Source organism: Pelecanus crispus, chromosome 20 (assembly GCF_030463565.1).
Source record: "Pelecanus crispus isolate bPelCri1 chromosome 20, bPelCri1.pri, whole genome shotgun sequence".
NCBI lineage: Eukaryota > Metazoa > Chordata > Aves > Pelecaniformes > Pelecanidae > Pelecanus > Pelecanus crispus.
Window position 1 is genome coordinate 3267145 of NC_134662.1, and position 26471 is coordinate 3293615.

At 59.1% G+C, this 26471-nt stretch overlaps 1 protein-coding gene across 4 annotated transcripts; it reads right to left on the bottom strand.

Annotated features, from left to right (window-relative positions):
• Positions 1–992: 992 nt before the first annotated feature.
• ZBTB7A (zinc finger and BTB domain containing 7A) lies at positions 993–21489 on the bottom strand. Of its 4 annotated transcripts, none has more exons than XM_075723538.1 (3): positions 21373–21489; positions 6749–7947; positions 993–1730 (listed from the first exon to the last, which is right to left on the bottom strand). In XM_075723538.1, exons 2-3 carry the CDS (start codon positions 7930–7932, stop codon positions 1277–1279), a joined length of 1638 nt encoding a protein of 545 aa, XP_075579653.1. In that variant the 5' UTR covers positions 7933–7947; positions 21373–21489; the 3' UTR covers positions 993–1276. The 4 variants fall into 4 exon arrangements, with proteins under 4 accessions (XP_075579653.1, XP_075579652.1, XP_075579654.1 ...); XM_075723537.1 differs by lacking the exon at positions 21373–21489 and adding an exon at positions 20944–20968; XM_075723539.1 differs by lacking the exon at positions 21373–21489 and adding an exon at positions 18463–18528.
• Between the last annotated feature and the right edge of the window lie 4982 nt (positions 21490–26471).

Sequence of the window (26471 nt, forward strand, 5' to 3'; positions counted from 1 at the left end):
AAATGTGCATTTAGAAAACAAGTGACCAGCTGAAAGGTGCCTTTTCTTATCATCCTCTGCTAACCCGAGGGTTATATACCCGCCTCTAGAGCCATATAGCATCTTTAGACACATATATATATATATATATTTGGGGGGGGTGGGGCTGGGGGAGCTGGGGCCGGTGCAGCTCACCTCCCCCCGTCACCCAAAGGCCTCCTGCCCCTTTAAGGGAGACCTCAAATAACCTTTTTTAAAAGGAATTTGCCATTTTTAGGCGCTTTTTGGGGCGTGTGGGAACACTGCTGCGCTGACCCAGTGCCAAAAATATACTTTGGGGGGCGGGGGGGGGGGGGGGGGGGGCACGGACACGGATTGCCCCCACCCAGCCCCAAATTTTGCCGGGGCAGCGGGTGCTAGGGAAGGGGCCGGTGGGATCCGTGCTGAGCCCGATCCGGCTCAGCCCCTTCCCAGGACCCGCTGGGCACCCCGGGGTGGGGACGGACGCACCCTCGCCTGGCGGCACCCGCCCCGGGCGTCGAACGCCCGCTGCCGACAGCAACCCTGCCAAACCCCAGTTGTCGCTCACATGATTTTTAGGCAATTTTAGGCAATTTTCTACACCGAGCCACCGGCTGCCCTTCTCTGGCAAACTGGCCTTCGCAGCAGGGCTGGTGGGAAGGACCCACGCCCCTCACCCCAAAAAACCGACCCCGATCTCCCTGGAAGGAGCCGCTTCCGCCCCGGGACGCTGCAACGCCCGAGCACCTCGCGCCGCTGGAGCTTTAACTTCCCCAAAACGCAGCGGGGAAGGCCGGCCCCGCTCCCCGGCCCTCCGAGGCACCGTGTACCGCCCGCCCTGAAAGAGCCCTTCCACTCCTACCGCTTTTTTTTTTCTATTTTTGCTTTTTTTTTTTTTTTTCTTAAATAGATCTCTCTCTGAAATAGGTTTTGTTTTTTTGTTGGTTTTTTTTTTTTTTTTTTTTTTTTTAACGTGTGTTTGGACACAAAATAAAGCTTTGGATTTACATGGAAGCTCTTTTCCATGCGACAGAGCCACTTTCCATCTCCACCCCCGTGCTTCCTAGCATCTGCCTTTCCAAGAAAAGGTCCTTGGCTACTGAGGGATCCTCGGGGGAGCCCTGCTTACGATGGGAAGATTGGAAACATAATATATATATATATTTTTTTGTTTTTTTTTTAAAAAAAGGGAGAGAAACATCTTTAAAGAGAAAAATCGGAGGAAAAGTACTAACTAGATTTTGTGACACTTTTTTTTTTTTTTTTTTTTTTTGGTTTAGGAGAGTCCTTGCGTGTTACCCTCAGACGACCCTCCTGCTACATTCAATCCTGATGCTTCATTATTTGAATTATCCTCAAAGTGCTGCTGCTCCTGGCCGTTCCTCTGCAGGGTGTCCTCTGATTCTTGACTCTCCCCTCCGGCTTGAAAACTTCCATCTTCGGGGTTCCCTGTAGGGGTGGTAGGCAGACCCCCGGCATCTCTCACCCGGGGTTTACGGCCCCTCCGGGATGGAATACCGTTGCATCCATCTTTTTTAAGGTGCCTGTGCAAGTGGTCGGAGCGGACGAAAGTCTTGGAGCAGCTGTCGCACTGGTAGGGCCGCAGGCCGGTGTGGACGCGCATGTGGTTCTTCAAGTCGTAGTTGTGAGCGAAAGCGGCGCCGCATTGCTGGCACAAGTACGGCTTCTCCCCTGTGTGCTTCCTCATGTGAACCTTCAGCTTGTCCTGCCTGCGCGGAGAGAAAGGACAGGGAGGGGGGCGGGTCAGCCTGCGGCTCTGCCTGCGGCCCTCGCGCCCGGCACGGGGCCCAGCATCGGTACGGGGCCCAGCATCGCACAGTATGGGGCCCAGCATTGGTACGGGGCCCAGCATCGCCCAGTACGGGGCCCAGTATTGGTACGGGCCCCAGTATTGCCCAGTACGGGGCCCAGCGGGCCCCAGTATTGCCCAGTACGGGGCCCAGCATCAGTACAGGGCCCAGCATCACCCGGTACAGGGCCCAGGATCAGTACGGGGCCCAGCATCGCCCGGTACGGGGCCCAGTATTGGTACGGGCCCCAGTATTGCCCAGTACGGGGCCCAGCATCAGTACAGGGCCCAGCATCACCCAGTACGGGGCCCAGCATCGCCCGGTACGGGGCCCAGGATCAGTACGGGGCCCAGCATCGCCCGGTACGGGGCCCAGTATTGGTACGGGCCCCAGTATTGCCCAGTACGGGGCCCAGCATCAGTACAGGGCCCAGCATCACCCAGTACGGGGCCCAGCATCGCCCGGTACGGGGCCCAGGATCAGTACGGGGCCCAGCATCGCCCGGTACGGGGCCCAGTATTGGTACGGGCCCCAGTATTGCCCAGTACGGGGCCCAGCATCGCCCGGTACGGGGCCCAGTATTGGTACGGGCCCCAGTATTGCCCAGTACGGGGCCCAGCATCAGTACAGGGCCCAGCATCGCCCGGTATGGGGCCCAGGATCAGTACGGGGCCCAGCATCGCCCGGTACGGGGCCCAGCATGGGGCCCAGCATCGGTACAGGGCCCAGCATCGCCCAGTGCGGGGCCCAGCATCAGTACGGGGCCCAGCATCACCCGGTACAGGGCCCAGCATCGGTACGGGGCCCAGCATCGCCCAGTACGGGGCCCTGCATCAGTACAGGGCCCAGCATCGCCCAGTACAGGGCCCAGCATCGCCCAGTACGGGGCCCAGCATCAGTACGGGGCCCAGCATCGCCCAGTATGGGGCCCAGCATCAGTACAGGGCCCAGCATCAGTACAGGGCCCAGCATCGCCCAGTACGGGGCCCAGCATCAGTACGGGGCCCAGCATCGCCCAGTACGGGGCCCAGCATCAGTACGGGGCCCAGCATCACCCGGTACAGGGCCCAGCATCGGTACGGGGCCCAGCATCGCCCAGTACGGGGCCCAGCATCATTATGGGGCTGAGCGTCACCCGGTACAGGGCCGAGCACCGGCACAGGGCCGAGCATTGTCCAGTACGGGGCCGAGCACCAGTACAGGGCCGAGCGCTGGTACAGGGCCAAGCACTGGTACAGGGCCGAGCATCACCCAGTATGCTGAGCATCAGTATAGGGCCAAGTACTGGTACGGGGCTGAGCATCACCTGGTACATCAGTACAGGGCCCAACATCACGCGCTACAGGGCTGAGCATCAGTACAGGGCCGAGCATCGCCCAGTACAGGGCTGAGCATCGGTATGGGGCCCAACATCGCGCGGTACGGGGCTGAGCATCGGTACGGGGCCCAACATCGCGCGGTACAGGGCTGAGCATCATTATGGGGCTGAGCATCGCCCAGTACAGGACTGAGCACTGGTACGGGGCCCAGCATCGCCCAGTACGGGGTTGAGCACTGGTACGGGGCCCAGCATCGCCCGGTACAGGGCCGAGCATCGCTGTGGGGCTGAGCACTGGTACAGGGCCCAGCATCGCCCGGTACAGGGCCGAGCATTGGTACGTGGCCGAGCATTGCCCGGTATGGGGCTGAGCACCAGTATGAAGCTGAGCATCGCCCAGTATAGGGCTGAGCATCGTTATGGGGCTGAGCATCACCCAGTATGGGGCTGAGCACGAGCACAGGGCCGAGCACTGCCCATTATGGGGCTGAGCATCATTATGGGGCTAAGCATTGCCCAGTATGGGGCTGAGCACCAGTACAGGGCCGAGCACTGCCCATTATGGGGCTGAGCATCATTATGGGGCTAAGCATTGCCCAGTATGGGGCTGAGCACCAGTACAGGGCCGAGCATCGTTATGGGGCTGAGTATTGCCCGGTATGGGGCTGAGCGTCGCCCGGTACGGGGCCGGCTGGCTCCCGTGCTGCCGCAGCCGCTGCTCGCCAGAGCCAGGGGAGGGCAGTTGCAGCAGCCGGGCCAGCGGCCAACAAAGCCACGTGAACCGCAGCGTCTCGCTGCTTCCTGGAGGAAAAAAAAGAAATCAGGCACGAAGCGCGTGGCGGGGCAGCGAGGAGCACCGTCCCTGCCCGGGCGGAGGGCGAGGGAGCCGCTCGCTCCGGCCAAGGGGATCCGGCCCCATCCCTCTGGGCTCTCCTGCGTGGAAAAGGCAGGCCCCGTCCCTGCACGCCTCGTCGCAGCACAGCCGCCGCTGCCTTCACCCGTGGGGGGGAAATTCTGGCAGCACGAGGGCCCAGGAACTCTGAAACCTTAAGGGAAGGATCAAAACACCAAGGACGCATCCGCCTCTGGTTCTAACGCAGCTCCCAGAGGGGCTGGGAAGGCGGGCCTTGCTTAAAATAACGCAGCACGCAGCGACGCAGCAAAACAGCTTTCGAAAAAAACTTTTGTAATTTATAAAATTTTACAAATATTTGTAATTTTTAGAAAATATACAAATATTTTATATATCAGATATTAAAAAAAAAAAAAAAATCACTCTGCCTTTCTTTCAGGAGATTATTAGAGCGCTATCGCCACTCCTCCCCCTGCGAACGCAGAGGAACCAGGAAGCACAAGTGAGCAAAAATCAGCGTCAACCGACGGGCTCCGGTCCCCAGCCGGCAAGGGGGTGGCAGGGAAACACCCCATGCAAAACCGTCCCGGCCCGTCCTCCTGCCTTTACCCCAAAAGCTCCTTCAAGCGCAGGTGCCGCTTCTCTCCAAGCGAGCTCCCCATGCCTGGGCTTCCCCAGCCTGCTGCAATACGCGGCATTTTTAATGGCACAGGGAAGAGATTTGTTTTCGAGCAGCGCACTGTCATGCGAGGGGATGAGGATGGGGAAGGAATGCAAAATAATAATAAAATCAGGAGGAAAATAAGGATGATGGAGTGTTTGGTCAGGTTTGCGGCCATTTTTACGTTGGGAGCCTCCGAGATAAGGCTTCGAGCACAGCCCGGGTGCCGGGGGAGAAGCAGCAAAAAGCAACTCATTGACACCGCCGCCAAAAACAACCCAGAGCAGGCGAGAGCTGGGCTGGCAGTGTGAGTTGGTGACGTTCTGCCGCACCCCAGGGCAGGCTGTGCTGGGGGGACGAGGCCGGCGCACCCCCGGGGAGCCAGCCATGGGCAGAGGCAGCTGGAAACCAGCTGCGATTTTGGGCAGCAGCCTCAAGGGAGATTTTCCACGACCCACATGGACGCCGTGGGTCAGAGCGGGAGCAGCAGCCGGACGCTGTGGGGCGAGACCAGGCACAGCACTGGAGGACAGCGAGGCCGGTGGCAGCTCCCTGCCCCAGCTTCTCTAGGATGTATTTTGGCTGGAAAATAGCACGGCCCTGGCATATTATGAAACAGCCTTGTTTATAGGGGCTGGGATAAGGACAGAGTTTCCACCCTGTTCTCTGCAGTGCCAGGGAGCAGGTCCCCATCCAAAACCCACAGGAGGAGGGCGAGATCGACAAGCGATAAGGTGGCACTGCCCCACCGACCTCCTCCTCCTCCCCAAAAAACCACCATGCCTCCCCTCGCCCCTACCCCCAGCGTCAACGGCTGCCAGGGACCCTGCGGATTTTCCGCATCCTCTGGCTCCCAGCCGTGCGAGGACCTTGGAGCCATCAGGTGCGGCGGCCGGATTGTGCACAGGGGTGCATGCGGGCAGCAGCCGAGGGCCCCCCGGCACATGCGGGGCAGGGAGGGGGGTGCGGCGTCGCAGGGCCCGGCCGCGCAGGGCTGGGTGCCGGGGGAGCGGCAGAGGGCTGGCATCCTGCCCCCACCATTATCTGCATTCCTCAGCTATCCGACGTGGGGCTGGGTGCCGCCCCAGCCACGGGGCAGGCGGCGTCGCGGGGCAGGACACGGCCTCCTGCCCACGTCCCAGCCCCATCGGCTTCACGCCGGAGCTGCCTGCCACGTCCACGGGCTGCCCACAGCTGGGAGCAGCCCCATGGATTCCCCCCGCCAAGGAAGAGGCTCCTGGGAATCGAAGCAGTCAGCACTTGCGAAGCTGGGAATATTTCAAGCAGGCAGGGCAGGCAGTCCGGCTCCTCTGCCAGGCAGCCCACACAGCCCCTGGGCATGGCCAGGGGGGGACCGGGGTGGGACCCCCACCCTGGCTCGGCCATCGCAGCTGCAGAGACCAGAGAGAGGAGGCGGCGCTGCGACGCGTGGACTCAAGTGAACCGGAGGAATCCAAACAATATCCCCTTTCTTCAGCATTCTCGTGGCAGAGGGAAGGAGCGAAGGAACCCTGATTAGAAAGAGCGCCGAGGCGAACGCCCCCGGGGAGCTGAACCAAGGCACCGGCATTTGCGCGCTGTTCGGGGCGGCCGTCGCTCAGCCCGTCACGGTTCACCGAGAGAGGACACGAGCGATGCGGGGTTCAGCCTCTTCCCAACCCAACTACCAGCCACCAGCACTTCGGTCACCCCATGGAGCCATTTCTAAATGACTCTCCAGCTCTCGCCTCAACCCGGGGCTCCTCAGCCACGATGGAAATACCAAGGGCTGCAGCTCTGTTTCATCAACCACATTATTTGGCCTCTGCCGAAGCCCGGGTCTGGCCAGGTTTCCAGCCGAGCTCAGCAATTCAGGACACCGGGACGGTGTGGCACTAGCTATTAAGACAGGCCCCTTTGGATATCTCAAGAGTCAGACACCCAAATTGCTCGTGTCTCTGGAAAACTCTGGCCTTCATATCCAACTCACCTGTTAAGATGGAAATTAAGTTGAGCAGGCAAGATAAAATTGCACAAGCCCAGCCCTGCGATGGCCCCCGGGGAAAGCCAAGAGCCGGTTTTGTGTGACAGTCCCCTCTCTCCTCCAGCGTCCGCCCGCTCCTTACCTGGTGAATCGGACTTTGCAGATGTTGCACTCGTAGGGCTTCTCCCCGGTGTGGGTGCGGATGTGGCGCGGCAGCTTGCCAGCCCCCTGGATCACCTTCTCGCAGATGGGGCACTTTTGGAATGCTTTTGCCCTGATCTTCTTCTCCACCTTCTGGGACCAGGACGGATAGACGTCACCCTCGTTCGAACTGCCGAAATATTTCAAGTAATAATCCATGACCCCATCGTCATCCTTCCGGTCGTCCTCCCCGAGCTGCTGTCTTGAATTGATCATTTGCTGCAGCAGGGCGCTAGCAGCCAACTCATCCACCTCCCTCGCATCATCCTCCGTCTCCGCTCCAGCAGGAACAAAGCTGGGGGAGTCGCCAGCTTCCTGCTGGTCCAGAGGCCCCCCCGGGGTCCCCTCCTCTTCTCCCGGTGTGGGCAGGCCACGGCCGCTGTAATGTCCGTTCTGAGAAGGTGAAAACAAGGAGCCAGGAGCCGCCGCCTCCTCCTCCTCTCTGTCCAGCCACATGGCCGGGTTGCTGTCAGGGTCACAGTCATTCGCCTTTGGTCTTTCGTTTAGGGGGGCTTGCGAGTAGAAGTCTATGCCATTGCAGTCCGGCTCCTCCTCCCCTTGGCCTTGGAAGTTCAGTCTCTGAAGGTCTCTCAACTCTGCGTTGGTCCACGGAAAGCTGCCTTGGTGGCCATTGACGGGGTTGCTCTGGAAGAACTCCAGGTACTCTTTTGCTCTGAGATGGTTCCTTTGATCAATTTGATCTACTGTATCCATCTGGTCATTTTTGGCCAGAATCTTCCTGTCCAGGAGATCCGTGCAAACATCCCTTACCGCCGGGATCTCCAGCAGTGTGGCGGCATTGAGGATGTCATTGACATTTGAAGTGCTGACAGTAAGGGTCGCGGTGTAGGCGAACTCCAGCAGAGCCGACAAGGCGTCCGCACTCACAAAGTCTATCTCATACACGTTTTGCTGGTCCACCACTAACCCTGAGGTGAAGAGCTTCTTGAAGTACTGGCTGCACGCTGCCAGGACGGAGCGGTGGGTGGGGAACTCCTGGCCTTCCACCAAGATGACCACGTCGCACAACAGCCCGTTGTTTCTCTGCTCATTCAGACTGCTGAGGATGTCGCTGCTGTGATCGGGGAACGGGATCCCTATGGGGCCGTCCACGCCACCCGCCATCTTCGATGCAAAAGGCTACGAGAGAAGAAGGAAAGCGCAATGAGTCACAGGGGCCTCGGCTGCTCGGAGGCATCATCGGCATCACACGGGCAAATTCCCAATGCAGAGCTGCCTGTTGGCAGGTACCTGTCTGCCGGTGCCAGCGTGCTCTGCAGCAAGCACCAGCTATCGGCTTGCACGCCCTCCACACCAGCATCGAGTCCACCGTCCTGCCCGGCATTTAAGACATGCCTCCGTCGGCAGGCGAGGACGGACCCGGGCTTACCTTCGCTCTGGGAAGGAGGAGGAGAAACACAGCCCAGGTGCTCTCAAGAGTCTGGAATAACAGCTGAAGTAGCACGGATCTGGGCCAGAGCAAGCAAGCCTTGGCAAGGAGCAGAGTTCATACAGCCAGACAGCATCTGGACCGAGCTGGCAGGCGTGCCCAGCGTTGGGCTAGAGCGGCTTGAGCCTCACCAGCGGACCCCAGTCCACTCCGGGAGCATTTGCCAATCCCAACACGTCTACTGGAAATTCAGCCTCCCTCCGCCCAGCCAAACTCCTGATACAATCACATAATCGCTGGGAAAACCATTCCCATCGCTCGTCCCCGGGCTCCCAGGGTCCGCAGACACGCTCAGAGAGATGCAGGCAGGGTGCTGGCAGCGCGCGGCCTTTGGAAAGGGCACAGCAGCAAGCTCAGCGCTCAAGGGCACTGGTGTGCAGAACAGGGGAACGCCAACCACCCCGGCCCGCTGCTAAGGGCGTTTTACAGAGCCGAGCATGAACACTTAAACCCAAGGCACCCGCTGCACCTTCTGCAGGAACAGGAGCCTCTGCGGTGGCCGGAGAGGAAAGGAGACTGGCCTGACCAAGCGCCGGCAGCAGACCTGGCACCGGCCCCCCGCACCTCAGAAGGCTTCAGCAGAAGCGGCAGCGCTTTCCAGTGCCGAGGGGTTGTCTGGAAAAATAAGTCAGTCACTCCTGATGCGCTAGCACGGCAGAAACGGATCCACTTGACTTTTAAATCCATCCTCTCTTCAAAGGCTGAAAAAGCCAGAGCAAACTGAGCCGCCCGGTGCCGGCTCGCCTCTGTTCGGAAGGGATCCCCCTTTGCCAGGAGAGGTGCACCAAGGCCAAACGCAGGCGAGAGCAAAACCTGCCCCGCTTCACCGCGCTGCCTGCCCTGGATGAGCCCCTTAGACATCAGAAGGCTGGGACTGGGAGAAGTTAAATTGGGAATAACGTTTCCCTTCCCTCAGTCTCAAGCAGTAAACCCCTCTACTCCTTGCAGCAGAGATGCTGCCCGCCTACAAATCAATTTACAAATGTATTTGCGCCCCTCGCCCCAAGCACCGGATCACCAGGAGCTAACACAGCCAGCAGTATATCCACACACAAATAACCTGGTTCATAAAACACCTGGGCAAAAGCCTAAGTGTCAAAGTCCCCAGTTTACAGATGGGGAAACTAAGGCACAGCAGGACGTGGCCTGCCCCACATGACGGGGGGGACGGATGAGTCAGGAGCACGTCCAGAACAGAAGTAATTATACAGGAAGCAACTCCCAGCACTGCTTCGTAGCATGGCGATCTAGCAACCAGGTTGCAAAACAGCGCTCACTTCCCGACACATACACACACCCCCCACCCCCATTCTGGGCTTGCTAGCAGATTTCTTGGTAGTTCTTCCTATTTTCTCATTTTTAAAAAAAACTTCATTAATCCAAGTTAAAAAAAAAAAAGGAGTTTCTGCACCTTCTTGTTTTATACAAAGAAAAGGCAGGAGCAGGCAGTTCTGAGGCAGTTCTGAGTCCGTGAAACACCGATCTGAAGCAACCCCCTCAATATTAAACAACAGTAATGCATAAACCAGCCTTAAGCTCATCACGCAAACGCGACGGGGTGGTCAGGGTGGGAAGGAAGAGCCAGAGGAGCCGGTGCGCAGCGCAGCCGGTGCACAGGGCAGCCACAGAGACCAAGCACCGAAGCAAAGGCGGCTTCCCGAGACGCCCGGAGCAAGGGCACCAACTCCAGAGCTGCCTCCTGGGCTCCTGCAGCGGCAGAATTTGCACTTGAAGCCGTATTTCACAGGGTCTTTTTTAAAAATAAGAGGTCCTCGCTAGGGAGGGAAAGGCTGTTTGATGGCTGAGCGCAGCCTGGGGACCAGGACAGCCAGCGCTGCTCCGAATTCGGGCACCGGCTTCGGGTGTGACCTTGGGCAAGGGCACCGCATCTCTGCGTCCGCAGGGGGTCCACGGGACCCCCCCGGCCTCCCGAGCGGCTGGGCTACCACAGGGCGGGCCTCCGCCGCCTCAGCATCGCTCGCCCCGTTCCCACCAGGGCAGCCCCAGAGCTCCCCGAGACCCTCGATCCAATCCGAGCCACGGCACGCTGCTCCCCAAAAAAGCCGCTCCGATACCTCTGCCCGCCCCGCAACGCCTCCTGGCCCCAAAAATGACATTAGAGCCTCTCCCCCCGCCCCGTCCCCTCCAGATTAGATGCTTTATAGAGCTCCCCCCCCCGCCCCCAAAGAGAATTTGAGCTGCGTGAAGCGTTTTGAAGCTTCGGGCAACAGTCTTCTGGGCAGCCAAGCTTCGTCACCCACACAACCGGGCTTTGTCGGCTGCGGTGCTCAGCTCCGGGGACCGAGGGGACCTGGGGGAGCGAGTCAGGCCGTGCAGGCAAGGTCACCCCCCCCCTCCCCGGTCAGGGGACCGGGACAATCGGCCGGACAGTGTGGGAACGGCTGCAGGGTCATGAGACTGCCGAGGGCTGGCATGGAAAGTTGTACAACTTTGCAACTCATTCTCCTCGCACAACACGCCCTTTGTGTCCCTCATCTGCAGTGGCCGAGAACGTCGAGGGGCAAACGGGCTGCCCCGAGCCCCCCCAAAACGGCCACAGCCAGAGACCACCGGGCTCCATCCCCAAGCGCTGCCGCCCAGCCCGTAAAAATCCCAGCCTGTTCCCTTTCCAGAGGGCTGAACAGCCAGAGCGTTAAAGCCTGCGCAGAGCTGGGCGGCTCAGGGGATTAGTAACAAGAGATGGAGCCTTCCACCTTTACAGGTTCAAAAAAACGCCAAGCAACCCAAAAAACCAAACCCACCAGGAGCAGGCACAGGGCACAACGCCGTGGCGGTGGGTTGGGCGAAATCCACTTGGAAGGGAGTTCCTGATGGCCAGGTGACAAAAGCCGCTGGCGCGACCGCCAGCTAGTCCCCTCCTTGGCAAGAACGAGGCCTGAATGGGCCACCAAGGGGGAGATTCAACTACTGACCTAAATTTCCCAGGCAGCTCTTTTCTCTCTCTACACCCCCCGACCGCCGAAAAGGCATTAGACGCTTGTTGTCCCAGACTGCGCGGCTCTGCAGGGTTGCAAAGATGCCACATTTCACCCCAAAGTGGCCGCGTTGGAGACGTCAGGAAATGGCCCTCGCATAGAACTCGTAGCAGCTGAGGGGGCACCGTCAATTTAAAATACAGTCCATTTGAAAGAGTGAGTTTACAACAATACCAGAGCTCTCGAATTTATTTACAAACCTGGCGTAACATGACGCACATCCCTAACTACTCAGCTCATCGGTGCTGAGCCCGCTCTGCATTTCCAAAATACCAACGCAGCCGAGCTTTGGCTGTCCCTGGCTCCCCAGCTCAGCCCGACACCAACACAGCCCGATTCCAGGCAGGAAAAAATGTCTTTTTTTTTTTTTGTGCGAGAAGTGCGGCCGAACACTGGGCGAGTGAGGGAAGCCCCCCGCGTCCCCGAGATGCTGCTGCTCCCATCTCGGCTGTTCCGCATCTGACTGGTTTCACGCCAAGGCCGACTGCAGTTTGAGGCTGCTCCTCAGCTCTAAAAGGTTCTTTTCTTAAGCCCAAGTTATCAACTCGCTCCTTTCAGACCTACCAGGCGAACTGCAGAAGAGCAGTAGGGTGCGTTAACCGAAACCCCTGAGCTTGCACTTTACTCACCTCGAGTCCAGCGGGATGTCACCCAATCGCTTTCCTACAGGAGTTCTGGAATTTGACATTTACATTCAAATGAGACGACCACATTAAGATGGGATCACAACCAAAAGCGCTGACAAAACACTGCTTAATTACTAGTTTTCCACATAACCTCAGTGGGTTGGTTTTTTTTTTTTATTTTGCTTCTTTGCATTGCTTTAAAAGTTAGCTGGGTGAACAGAGGAACCTGAGCAGCTCAGAAGGGCTCTGAAACACGCAGGTATCTGGTGGAAGAGCTAAGTCACGTCTGGTTAGGCGGTAACAGCGAGTGTTTTCAACGTGCTCCTCATCCGGAAAAGATCCCAAATGGCTTTCCAAAGGCAAGGCTCTCCTCTCCCACAGAGGTGCCACCCACTCCAGCAGCACAGATGAGAAGCTTGAGCAACACTATGCACCCGCTCCAGGCAGAAAGGGAAAACGATCATTGCCTTTTCCACTGAGCACGAGGCAAAATGGCTTTAGGGCACTGCCACAATCCACAAGGCAAGGTTTCCTGGGAATAACTGCGTTTTGGGCTACGACATGTGGTTATTTGGCCTCTCGCAGCTCAAGGTACCCAAGGAATGGAGATCCCAAGTTGCTATGCCCAATTTCGTAGAAGAGACGCACGTATGACAGCATCAGGGCAGACTTTGAAGCAGCCCTGCTGTGTGCTAGAAAAGAATTATTAAAATAATGTTGCTATATAAAAAAAAAAAAACCCCAAGTCAGTGGTTTGCTGCCCAAGGACCAAACATTATCCTAGCCCTCACTCACCACCGACTGGAAAAATGGGCATTTTTTCCCTATGAATAGCTCGCCCCAATTATAGGTCACACAATACAAGTCCTTGTCTCTTCACTTTATATTTCGGGAGCGATCATCCCAGTTCCCCCCTTCCTTCTTCCAGCTGCACGGACACATCTGCGAGCCTGGATCCCTTGAGATAAAACGCAGCTCTCTGGCCATTTGGAGCATGAGCCATCATCTGTGCTGACACCAAGCTCTGCAACATCCCAAGGACAAGCCCAAGCAGGTCTCCCTCTGCCCAGGATCCACCCTAAACTATGCAGAGGCCTCGGGAAACACACCTAGCACGCAGCAGCATAGAGCCAAAAAGGTGGGAAGATGGTAGTAGGCAGGAGGAAATGAAGGAGGGTGTTTTGCCTGCTTGGGAGAAGTCGCTATTTCAACCACTCCACGGTGCCATTAAAATTCAACTGCTCGCTAAAAGGAATGCACTGTCGGCAGTTTAGTGCCAAACTATCCGAATTATGTGGACCTGCAAAACAGATGCATGTTCTTGAGAGGAAGACCCTGCACATCAACAGAAACAAATGGCTTTGTCTGAAAAAAATTAAGATAAAATAAAAGCACGCTGACTCTTTTCTTTTAAATCTAAATCCTCGCCATTTCGATAACGCAACGGGAAGAAATCCTTTGTGTTTAGCAGGTAATTGAGTCATCAACAGCAAAAAGAGTGAACTGAAGCTTTCTTGTATCTTGACTGGACATCGCATCTGGGGTGAAACACCAGAGTACACATATGGCATGATGAAGATCATGCAGCTATTGAAGTGAAGAGATCAGAGCAGAACGAGCATCCTGAAAATATCTGTGGCCTCTTTGTGGACAATGTGGCTCTGTTTTCTGCAAACGGGCAGCCACTCCAGCCCCCTACGAATCCCCATCTGAAGGCACTGCCTCTGGGAAGCATCCTACTCCCCGACGCCTCTGCCACAGCTCTCAATGCAGGGTCTCTGTTACCGCAGCTCTTAATTGATGGATTCACGATATGAAGGTTCATCTAAGGAACGAGACTGACCACATCATGAGGATTCAGCCAGCTCCCAAACAGGCACTGGGCTCCTAACCACACAACCAGACCAAACTACCACGCCACTGGTTCCTCAAAGCGGGGCGATTTGTTCCGACCCTTCCAAAGATCAGAGCTTGCCAAGCATCCCGCTTCAACGTCTCAAATTTAACATGAAATGGAAAAACAACCGAGATGCTATGACAATATCCGACAAGGTAGGCCGAGCTCCTCAGTTACAGCAACTACCCTTCGTTTCAGTCCAACTCGATGAACTCGCATCACTATCAGGTAAGCAAAGCAGCTGGGGCTTTCCTTGCCGCTGCCAGGTCTGACCTGCCAGGGAGGTTTGCCTCTCCCTACTGTCTAGAAATATATGCCTGGGCAGCGTAGAAAGCTCCAGCACAGAGTCAGCCCTCATTCTAGGACCGTTTCATACCAAGCAGCTGCCCAAGATAAAAGGAAATCTACCCAAAAACCTGCAGATACATCAACCGCCGATCCTTCAGCACGGATCAACACCACATCCCTCACCTCAGAAGAGCCAAAGCACTTCACTAGCCGTGTATCGACAGGGAAGAAACACCTAATACACCGCAGAACCAACAATCTCCGGGGCAGGACGCACAACGATTTAGCAGCAGAGAAGTTCAGACAGGAAAGGAGAATCCCACATCCTGCTACCGCTGCCAAGGGAACTCTGGTAGGAAGAATATCTGGTAATTGCTCCCATTGAAGTTTGGACAGAACGCTGGAACTGAACACCCCTCGGACCCTCAATGAGCATCATGGGAACTTTAATGACCACAAGTAATAAAGAACCTTGATTCTCCTTCGTATTAAAAAAAAAAAACCAACAACAACAATCCCCTCCCACAGCAGAGCACCTCAGAGGCAGGAGCGGTGCCAAGAGCTGGCTTTGCCGCGGTGCTCTCCTCTCCTCGGGCTGGCCAAGAGGGGCAGATCTGCAGAGCCGGTGGAGCAAGGACAACCCTCCCCCAGACGCCAGCCAGCCATTTCCTCGCTCAGGAACGGCTGCATCCTGTGCTCATTCAGAGGAGCCTGCGTAGGTCTGATATATTTGGCAGAGCATCTAAATTGGGCTGGAAGAGCTGCATTGAAGAATTCGGATGAAGAAGTCCCAAGCCCACGTTACACCAGCGTTTCAGCTCGGATGTCGAACCGGGCTGCGAAGGGATGACCACCAAGCCTCTCATCAAGGTGACACATCGCCTAGCAGCTCCTGGACAGACAAGTTTTGGGGGTAATTCAGCAATCATGCTGCTACCTCAGGCAAGCCATGGCAGCTGATTGAAGGTATCCCCAAGAGACCAATTTAAATTTTATGCTTCAACCTATTTATAAACTTTGCAGTATTCGGAACTGTCCCCCCTCCCAGCCCTTACCACTGTGTCAGCAGCGGGAAGAAGTGAAGGAGAACTTCACCAAGACACCTCGGTGGTGTAAGAGTGACCGCTCGTGCCAAGCCAGAACTGTTGCAAGAGCAACTGGAACCGGGCTCCCAAATCCTGCCAGCAGCGGCAGGTTGCAAAGCAAGCAGCAGAAGAGACAGTGCGACCACGACGGAGCAGGGAGGTAATGACTACCCAGGTGGAGCTGGTCTCCGGGGTGCTGTTAATGAGATGCTAGAGGTCTGGGATTCCTCATCACGCTGGAGGAAATCATTAGGGACACTGCTACGGAGCACACCAGGAAGAAGAGGGCTTCTTCCTCTTCAGTTTCCAAAACTGCTTGAATTTAAGTGCTTTTCACATGTTGATCCTCTCTCTTCCGGACACGCCAGATGTGGCTTTTTTTCCTGGTTGCATGGACGGCGAAAGGACACGTGCTGCTGAGGAAAGGGCTCACAACTACCAGCTTTAACACCAAATCCAGGGTCTGACCAACCAACTGACCCTTCAGCAATCCCGTCCCCGTTTCCCTCCTTGCCTCCCCCATTCAGGCTCCATGTTTCAATCCAAACTGACCTCTAAGCACAGCCGCAACACAGTGTTGCTACTGCTGACCAGGAGATCGAAACCAAAACCAGCAAAGGGAAAGTCACCTGCAGCAGTGCACAGGGCTCACTCCCAACATGTCCTGAGTGCTCGGGGAGGGGGGAAGCACTCTGCATCTTGCAGGACAAGGTTCACGGCTTTCGCGTAAACCTAATGGCATTGACCGCGCAGAGGAGACAGTGCCGCTCTATCTCTAAAGACATTGGTAGCTCACTTCCACAATTAAGAAAACAGGTGAAGGATGACCAAACGTCACACTCTGCGACACTGCGTATCCCTACCGACGTCTGTAAATGGTAAAGGATTTCCTTCCAGGGCACAGCACAGCCTCGCACAGCGCACGGGTTAAGTTCAGTTTCCGCCGCAGCATCAGCTACTGGCAAAAACCAGAAGTCGACGTAGACCCTGACAGACGGCAGTGGTCTGCTCCCGCCTGCCACGTCATGTGGCAAAGCACCGCGGCCCGGCCTCCGCCAGACCTGCGCATCCGAGAGAGGCGGCCACGGCGCGGCGCAGAGCCTCCCCAACCTGCCACCCCCCCAAAACCATCCCGTGCCGGATCAACACGTGGTGACCCTTTTCACCGCTGACAGCAACAACCAGGATGTACTAAAACTTCTCTTATGTTGCAAGGTTAGCTTGAACTGGTTACTCCACCCAGACCTCCTTGCCAATTTTCTCCTTTGTCATCAGAGACCGTATTTAATCCAGCAGGAACGTGCCTTGGTTCGAGCCCGTGTAGTCACAGACCCGAGGCCCCGCGTACGTCCCTTGAACTTCGGTGCGTGCAGGGGTTTACTTTTATGCCCGAAGCCCCCATCACCAACACCATTGCTCTGCCTCGGGGTTTCTCAGCATGATGGTCCCGAGTCCATCACGCAAGGTCTTTGTGCTGGGACTGTCTCTGGGCAGCATGAATTTTTCCACACTGAGAAGAAATGAGCCCCTATCCACCGAGGAGGCCGAGAGCTGCCCGGCGACCCTCAGATCCTGCTGCAAAACCCACCTTCGCTCCAGCAAGGCTGCATACAAATTGCTCCCAGGCCTCCCTCCTCTCCTCAGCTGAGCTGCTGCAGCCTACGCACGCAGCCCTCGGCCTGCTGAAAATGTCCAAGCACAGTTTACAGGGCCGGGAAGGCCGTCCACCCTTGCGTTAATGGAAGCTGCTTGTTTTGCTGCTGAAACAAACTCTTCAAAAGCCAAGCCCAAGTGTGCCCACACGCCCATTGCCGCAGCCCTCCGACGGGTTTTCTCCCACATGGCTCCACTGTTGCCGTACAGCAACAGAGCGGCTCCCTGCAAAACCACGGCAGGGTTTTCGGGAGATCCTGCAGAATACCAAGCCCTTGTTATTCAGCCCCTAGTTCTCCTAAATACTTTAGAAAGCCTCAGAAGTTACACACAAAGGGAAAAAACAAAACCAAACCAAAACACAAAACATGAAGCTCTGCGTGTTTCAATCCTGGCTAAAAGACCAGCCCTCGCCTAGGAGCACAGTGCGTGCGGAAGGGGAAGGTTTCTTTTTCAACTCAAAAGCCCCGTAAGCCTGGAAGCACCGAGATCCACGCAGAAATAAGCTGCCAATATCTCAAAAAGGCAACACTCGGCCCCTTCGCCAAAGGAAGCGACTGTGGACTCGTCACGAAGAAACGAAGCCGCCGCCAGCATTAACCCACTGCTGGGCGAAGCACGAGGGCTGAGCGGGGGCTGCCGGGACATCGACGCGTCCCGGCCGCTCGAGGCTGGATGGAAGCGAGAGCTTCTGTGGGCCGTATTTTTACACCCTCCTCCCCTTCAGAGACCAGGCATGACCACAGACCAGCAAGAGGCCAAATCCTGCGCTCCCCACTCCGGCCAAAATCCCTCCAAGTCACCACCATCGTTCTCCCTGGGAAAGGCCGACAGCATCTGCCCCTTTCGCACCCCGCTCCCCCTCCCCTGTGGCAGCCTCTCTCCATCTCCTAAACCGAGAGAACCGTAAGAACTGCTCAAATCCCAAATCCCCCCATTCCCGCAGCCCCCCCAGCGTTTCCTGACCTGCTCCCTGCACGGCCAGCTCTCCAGCCCAGCTCCCCCCCAAGCCCCAAAATCAACCCATCCCTCTCCCACCCCGCAGCCATTCCCCTTCACCGCCTCTGCGTCCTCCCCCTCCAACAAGCCTGACCTTTCCTGCCCCGCTCCCCCCGCCTTCAGCGTTCGATGTTGGAGGTCTAGCATTAATCTGATTGCCTCAAATGGCACCTCGAAGACCGCTCATCTTTTCCACACCAGGAATAGAGGAAAAAAAAAAAAAAGAAAAAAAAATCCAATTGGAGTTTACTGACAAAGCAGAGCATACCAGGCAGGGCAGTCCCTTATGTAATTCCTAGTTTGTGGATAAACAGACAGCTCGTCTCGCCGTTCTCGACTCCACGCGATGTGCAAAAGCGAATCCCAAGAGCAAGCATGCCACGCGCTTCATCCCCATCAACGCTGTCCTGCCATGAAACTCTTTTCCTTCCTCCTTGGCGCACGACCGGGCAGCACGGGGATGAAGGGAGGGAACGCTGAACCAGTACCGCATGTACTCTGCCTGTTGGGGCAAGAGGCTCCGAGTAACTAGAGAGCAGCAACCTGTAGCTACAAGCCTACCTTCGATGCTTGCCCAGCTCTGTGTTGGGTAGGCACTCAAGCAAACAAAAAAACACACACACACACACACAAAAAAAAAAAAAAAAAGAAATCTACTTACTGGTTTCCAGTTTGCCGGTGGGAAATAAGTAGGTGCACGAACCAGGAAGGAAGTAGGGTGCACAACTGCAGTTTAACAGCAGGCGAGAGGGAGTTAAAAACGCAGCGCTGGGACGCTTGGGAGCATGTGAAAAAAAGCAGGGCAGCAGTCCCTCCCGCAGCAGGGAGAGGATCTCACGCGATTTCAGATGGGCATTACAGAACCGCAGGGTGGAAAGCACAAGCGAAACCGGTCCCAAAGGTGCTAACCCTTTGCAGGCAGAGGAACCACTCAGCAAGCGCCTGCGCTGTGTTTCTGCCTGAGCCCCTGCACCCCGGGAGGGCACCCGGATCCATGCACGGCTTCGAAGAGATCAGCGAAAAGTATCTGAGACAGCGAGGCTGTCGTCAGGGAGATCACGCTCCTGACAGTCCGGCTGTATGCATTTTTTTAAGGGGCCGGCGAAGCGACAGCATCGGAAAGCCGCTGATTGCCAGGGGATCTGCAGCTCATCTCACCGATGTGGCCTTGGCTCCCACCTGCAGCCACGGGGCAGCTCGCACCAGTTTCCAGTTTCTCACACCTTGTCACATTAAGAGAGGACGCTGATCCCCACAGTTTCCTTCCACCTGCAGCCCGGGGCTGCCGCCCGAGATCTCGCAGGAAGATTTACAAGTCCCTCAGCCAGCCAGGTCTCCAAGGGGGGGAAGGAGCCCCACTGCGATTCAAGGCACTGAACGCCTTTCGCTCCGTTTGCACCGTGGAAGTCGCGTCCGGACTCTGCTACAGGAGCCAGCAATGACACCGGGGAGGCAGGGAAACTGAAACTATGCGTGGAGGGAAGACGATACGGCCAGGGAACTGGGCGAGAAACAATTGTCCCTGGATACTCGCAGAGGATCCCGACACTCATCTGACCTCGTTTACTCCTGCTCTGACGTCCTACCGGAGCTCCTCTGGGACCGGCGGGATGCTCCAGGCACAGATATCGGGATGGACACACGGCTAACCGGCTCACGCCGATCCGGAGGCAGCACCGAACACAAACACGCACCAGTTTGGATCAAAGGGTCATGGGATCGGGTACAAACGCTTCTCTTCATCCTAGAGACTGACTGTCTTTCTCCCTTTCCCCGAGTTTTGCTCGTCAAAAGGCTTTTAATTACAAATTAAAACCAGTCTCTTCAAATTTGAGGTTAGGGCTGGTTAAGAGCATAGTTAAGAGCAACTGTTTATTGCTTTGACTACGCAAGATAACAAGTAGGATTCTAATTGTTTGCCACAGAAGTCTTCTCTTTCAATAAACGCAGCATCCTGAGAGTGGGAAAAAACCCTCAAGTGTCAATTTTAATCAAGATTAAACCACAGTTCTCAAGCATTTCGGCTCCGTCTCAAATGCAGATCAGGAATTTCACAGCCTCCCCCCGCCCCCAATTTTTAAGTCGGACACCTGCGGGGGACTCGATTCTGCAGAGTTAAAACCCAGCACTGGGGCAGCACCTTATCCGCCAAACGAGGTCTCCAGTAAGACAGGCAGCGCAAGCAAACCATCGCAGCGCCTCGATATAAGCATAAATTTCTTCCCTGATTTGCGTCCCATGCCGACATCCATATTCTCACGCCAGGAAAGCAACTGTAATTTTTAATTCTGCTTTAAAAGTCGCAAAACACAAAGCGAACCCACCGCGTTCACCGTGCCACATTAATTCCACCCAGCCACGGCCGGCCCAGCACCTCTACAAAGCGGAGCTCCTGGTTAAGCCCACAATGCGGCTAAAGATCATCATCAGGCCCCGCTACCACAATACAAGAAGATGCATATATGAGCAAAAAATAAATTAAAAAAAAAAAGGCATAAAAAGAGTTGCAGATCAGCAGAAAATGAAGAACTACTTTCATTCACCACCAAATTTATTAAGAGCTCATGCCTTGCAAAACCCTCCCCTGAGTTACTAACGCAATTAAGGCTTGGTGGAAAAATCCCACCATCTCACCCATGTTTGGGTTGCGCCTCTTCACTCCCTCTTTCACCAGAACAAGCCTAAACAGGGGCCAGAATGAATATTAAACAAGAATGGCTCCTCTCTAATAAACCGCTCAGTTTCTCTCTGTCTTTTTTTTTTTTTTTTTAAAAAAAAGTTGTTTAAATACATCATCTCCAGCAAACCATCCAGCCTTTCTCTTCCTGATCATGCTCCAGAAGTGCCCACATACTGCAATTTCCAACCAGGACCAGCAGAAACATTCAGAAATAAAACATTTCCTTAAAAAAAAAAAACCCAAAAAAAAATCCCCAACACTTTTTAAAATGACAGGCTGACCTTTTAGCTCCGCTGCACACAACTTCAACCATCATTAGGCTGTAAATTCTTCCAGGCAGAGACCTTCCCTACCCATGTCTATAAAGCGCTTATTATATAAGTTATGGTTTCGATAGCCAAGACAATTAACAGCACGGGGAACACGGCTAATCTTGAGCTCGGACCAGCAACAAACTCTTACCAAGAGTCCTTGAGCCGAGAGAAACTTTTGCTGCCCGACCTCCCGTCGCCCCGCAGGCCAGAGGGTCTCCAGGAGGCCGGCCGAGAGCACGCGAGAGCCGCGCGCGGTACGGGCGGTCACATCGGCTACCGGTGCACGACAGGAACCGACGTTTTCAACATACAAACGCCAGGATTTAAAAGTTCTGGTAAAAGGAAGCCCCAGGTGCCGGCAGTCCGGCTCCACGCACCGGTCCGAGGGCTTTTCCCACGCTACCGAAACAACGCAAGCGACAAAGCCCTTTCCCCGGGCAGCAACCGGCTCGCCTCCCGTTTCAGACGACGGTCACCGCAGCAATCTGCCCGTGACTTTGCCTCCTGCCATCAGCCTCACAAACGCGGCGCTCCCGGGGAAGCCGGCGATAACCTTCAGCTCTGTCTCGGGAGGTACCTGAAGGCTCGATTCCCGACCCACCGCCTCAAACTCCAGAGCCTTGAGACGACGGGGAAGACGAGGAAGCGTCACGACCCTGGCCAAGCGGAGCGGCCTCCCCTTTGCTGCGAGCGAGGGATGCTGCCCCTCATGTCAACCTCCGCAGCAAGCCGCCGGCCTCCGCTGCTGCGCAGGTCCAGCGGCGGGGAGAGGCTTATCCCGGCGGGCTCCGGCAGGGCAGCCCGCTCCGCAGGGCCCGGCGGCGGCTCTCGGGGCCCCAGCCCCCGAGGCGGGGGGGATTATCACTGCGAAACGCCGCCGGCTGCCCGACCTCCCTCTCCCCCCCCCCCCCGCGCACGGGACTGGGTGCGGAGCCGGCCGGGGGGAGATAAGGAAGGGGTGGGGGGGGTGGGGGGGGTGGAAAAAACCAACCAGAAAACACACAAACCAAAAAAACCCAACAGAACGAAGGCAGGGGCAGCAGGCAGGCCGGGCCGGCCTCCCCCAGGCCAGCTCCCCGCGGTGACGACCTTGGGGTGCTCGGGGACAGGAGGGGGAGCCCCGGCGGGGGAGGCGGGGAGGGAGCGGCCCGGCCCGGCCCGGCCCGGCGCCCCCGCACGGGTCGGCCCAGCCGCGGCCGGGCTGGCCAGGACGCACGCCCCGGGGGACCCCACCCAGCGGCCGGCCCCCGGCCGCCCCCTCCTCCTCCTCCTCCTCCTCCTCCTCCTCCTTCTCGCCGGGTCGGGCCGGGCCGAGCCGCCCCCCCGCAGCCCGCTGGCGGCGGGGCCCACAGGGAGCCTTGGCCGGGCGCCACGACCCCACCCCTTCCCCCGGGCGGGCCGCCGCCAATGGAGGCCGGGCGGGGGAGGGGGCGGGGGGCGCCCAGGCGAGGTGCCGGCCCCGCGGCCACCGCCCGGGCTCCCTCGGGCTCCCCCGGGCCGGGCCGGGCCGGGCAGGGCCGGGGCCGCGGCGGGGCCGGGGCGGGCGGGGGGCGCGGGCCCGCCCGGGGAGGCAGCGCAGGCCCCGCCGCGCCTGTCCTCGGCCACCCCGCACCCCGCGCGCCGCCCGCCATTGGGCCGGGCAGGGCGGCGGGCGGGCTCGCGGGGCGGAGGGCGCGCCCCGATTGGCCCCGCCCGCTGCCCATCAACACGCCTCCCACTCGCCGCGCGCGCGGGGCCGCCCGGGAAACGTAGTCCGCGCGCTCCCTCGCACCTGCGGGGCGGCGGCGCCGCCGGACTACAACTCCCAGGAGCCCCCGCGCCGCGCCCCCCCCCCCCCCCCCCGCCCCGCAGGGCCCTTCCCCCCCTCCGCGACCCCCCCAGCACGGCCCGGCCAAGTACAACGTATGCAGGCGGGGGGGGGGGGGGGGGGGAGCTGCCCCGGCCCGGCCCGGCCCCCCCCGGCCCGCCGCCCCCCAACCCCCCCACCCCGCCCCCCCAACCCCAGCGCTGCCCCCGAGGGGGGGGGGGTCCGGGCCTCCATTCCCCCCCTCCCCCGGGCCGACCCCCGCCCGCCGCACCCCCCCCGCGCCCCCCCCCCCCTCCCCGTACCGGGCGGGGGCCGAGCGGTCCGAGCGAGCGGAGCGGGCCGCGCCGTGCCGAGCCGGGCCGGGCCGAGCCGTGCGGGCGGGCGGAGCAGGCTCTGGCCGCCCCGCGGGAGCTGCTCGCCGAGGCCCGTATGCGGCTCCTTCCTGCTCCGGCCGGGGCCGCCCCGCTCTTAAAGGGGCCGCGCACCGCCCCCCCCCCGCCCGCCCGCCGCCCCCCCCGCGCCCGCCGCCTCGGGGCGCAGCCTCCCGGCCGGGGGGGGGCGCCCCCCGCAGCGCGCGGCTCCGCGCGAGGGGAGGGCGGGGGCGCGGGGCCCCTTTAAGAGCCCCCACAGCCCCCTCACCCCCCGCCCCGCGCGGCGTGGGCCGCTCCCCGCGTCCCCGCCCCGGCCCCCCGCGGGGCACCTCGCACCGCGCCTCCCCGCGCCCCCCGGGGCACCCCCCGCGCCCCCGGACCCCCCGTGTCACCCCACGGGGCACCCCCCGCGCCCCCACGCCCCCCGTGTCACCCCGCGGGGCACCCCCCCGCTCCCCCGGACCCCCCCCGTGTCACCCCACGGGGCACCCCCCGGACCCCCCCGTGTCACCCCACGGGGCACCCCCCCCACTCCCCCCGTGTCACCCCACGGGGCACCCCCCCCCCGCTCCCCCCATGTCACCCCCCGCGGCACCCCCCCCCCGCTCCCCCCATGTCACCCCCCGCGGCACCCCCCCCCCCGCTCCCCCGTGTCACCCCACGGGGCACCCCCCCCACTCCCCCCGTGTCACCCCACGGGGCACCCCCCCCACTCCCCCCATGTCACCCCACGGGGCACCCCCCCCCCCCGCTCCCCCGTGTCACCCCACGGGGCACCCCCCCCACTCCCCCCATGTCACCCCCCGCGGCACCCCCCCCCCCGCTCCCCCGTGTCACCCCACGGGGCACCCCCCCACGCCCCCAGACCCCCCCGTGTCACCCCCCCCACCATGTGTCACCCCATAAGGTACCTCCCCACGCCCCTGCCCCCCACACCCCAGTCACCCCCCCCACAGGCCACCTCCCCACGACACCAAACCCACCCGTGTCACCCCCCCACGCGTCACCCCACAGGGCACCCCTCCGCGCCTGCAGCCCCCCCGCACGTCACCCCTCCTCCTCCCCCCCACCCCCGTGTCCCTCAGGATCCCCCCAGTCCCCTGCCCCCCCCCCCCCCCCCCACGCTGGGAAAGGGACACGAAGAGAAGCTCTGCCCAAGGTCACCGGTGGGCTGGGAGCCAGCCCGGCGGGGACAGGGGACAGGGACAAACCTGCCGGAGCCACCACCCCCTGCCTGCCCCGGGCAGGACACCAGCGGTGGCCCCCACCCATGAGCAGAGCTCTCGTCTACATCCCCACCATTCCGCTCCAGAGTGAACGGCTCCTTAAGGCCGGTTTCCTGCAGGTTGCTGGGCTCATCCACGCGTGGAACAGCGGCTGCCGTCGGGCACCCAGCCCCGGCAAGATTTTAGGGAAGATTTTTGAATTAATAATAATTTTTAAAAATTAATTAAAGGCAGAGAAAGAACAGAAAAGGCTTTGATCCAAAGACCCCCCCCAGGGGCTCCCAGGGACCTCTGCTCCGGCCCCACAGCCCAGCTCCCCTGGGATTTTCCCATTTTTCCCCTTTTTTTCCTTAAATAACCCCACTCAGCTCCCCCCGGGCCACGGAGGGCTCCCCCCGCACCCCACATCCCCTGCGCCGGGGAGAGCCCCGGGGGGGTTGGGGCCATTAACCCCCAGCTGCAGGTGGGGAAACTGAGGCAGGACGGGAAAACCCGGCCGTAAGCGGGGCTTGAGGGGAGCCTGGGCCCCAGCTCCACGCGTAGGTGGGGGGGGACACAGGGTAGGGTGCAGGGGGCCGGGGTGGGGGCCCCCCAGGCTGCACCCCAGGGCTGGGCCCTGCCACGCGCCGGCGGCCGCACGCTCGCCGGCTGCTTTCGCTTTCCCCTGCCACGGCCGGGGGCACGCCCAGAGCCCCCCCCCGCCCAAAGATGAAGCCCCAGCGCAGCCCCTCGGCCCCCCAAAAAGCCCTTCCCACACCGGGGCACCCCCAAACCGCCTGCAACACCGATCTGGAGAGCACCCACACATGTTGGGGGGGGGGGACAGGACCCCAAACACCCCCACCCTGTCCCACAGTGGAATCGGGGGTGGGGGTTCCCCTTCCTCCAGCCCCCCCCTTCCCCCCTGCACCCCCAAAATGCCTCCGTGCCACAGGGGCCATGATCCCCCCCAGCCTGGGGACCCCACAAGACCCCCACCAAAACCTGCCCCAGCTCACATGGGCAGGGGGGGTTTATCCTGGTTGCTGCAGGACTGCCCAGACCCCCGGGGGACCCCAAAGAGGTAAAAAGAGGCAAAACCAGGACCCCCCAAAAGTGCCACCCCGGGATCTTCGCATCAGGGACCCCACAGTGGGGACAGCACCCAGGCGGGTGCCCAGCGTCGCCTCCCCAGAGCCCTGGCATCACCAATGGCACAAGAACTCCACAAAATAAAGTTATTTTTCAATTCGGGGCCTGATTTCAATTTTGCCAGCGCTGCCCTGGGCTGGCAGAGCCCGGCTTCACCTCTCCCTGCCTCTTTTCACCCCAAATATTGAAGAGCCGCAAAGATTTCACCCCAAATATTGAAGAGCCGCAAAGATTTCACCCCAAATATTTCAGAGTCAATCCCGGCTCCCCTGGGACAGGGTTTTGGGCATGGCACCATCCCCAGACCCCGCATCGAGCTGCCTCGTGCCGAGATAATTCCGTTATCGCCTGCTTCTGCCGGAGGCAGCCACCGGTGCATCCCGGCGCGAGCCACCGGCGCATCCCAGCACGGCCGTGTCCCCAAACGCGGTCAGTGACATCGCTCCCGTCCGGGGAGGACGCGCCGGGCTGCTGGCTTTGCAGGGGTTAAAGCCACTTGGGGCACAACCAAGAATAGAAAAGGCCTGTAAATGTAAAGTGTCATTTATTATTTTTTTTTCCCCCCCATGATGAAAATATCAAGTTTAAAAAAAAAAAAAAAAAAAACCAGCAACAACAAAACGCTCCACACACTTTCTCCTCCTCCAAAACCCAGCACCAAAACCAACTGAAAACATCTTAAAATCTTTATGAACTGTCCCCGTTCCCCATCTCCCACTTAAATTAAGATGCAAAAAAACATAACGCCCAGCACCCCCGTGTCTCCTGGGTGCTGGGCACGAGCTGAGCCAGCAAGCACAGACCCCCCCAAATCTGGGGTCTCCCCCCCCCCCCGGGTTTGCCTTGGGGGGCCGCAGCTGCTCCCGGCGCTGGCCCTGAGCCGGGCAGCGACTTCGCCCTTTGCTGGGGAAGGGGACAGGAAGGGGTTACGAGGGGTTTGGGGTTACCAAGTCCCGGCACTCGCTTTTGGGGGGCTCTCATGGTGGGAGCCGAGCACAGGCAGAGGGGACGTCAGCCGCCAGCCCGACGGGGCAAAAAAAAAAAAAAAAACCAAACCCAACAAACCAGCCTGAAAAGAAGGAAAACACACAAAAAGGATCCCACCAAGCTTCCAAAAATCATCTCCTCATGGGGGGCTTGG

Excerpts from the sequence above, each read along its gene's own strand:
- ZBTB7A (XM_075723538.1), bottom strand. The coding sequence starts at position 7,932 with ATGGCGGGTGGCGTGGACGGCCCCATAGGGATCCCGTTCCCCGATCAC. Across the intron at positions 1,731-6,748 it reads TGCAAAGTCCGATTCACCAG|GCAGGACAAGCTGAAGGTTC; the intron begins GTAAGGAGCGGG and ends CTCTCCGCGCAG.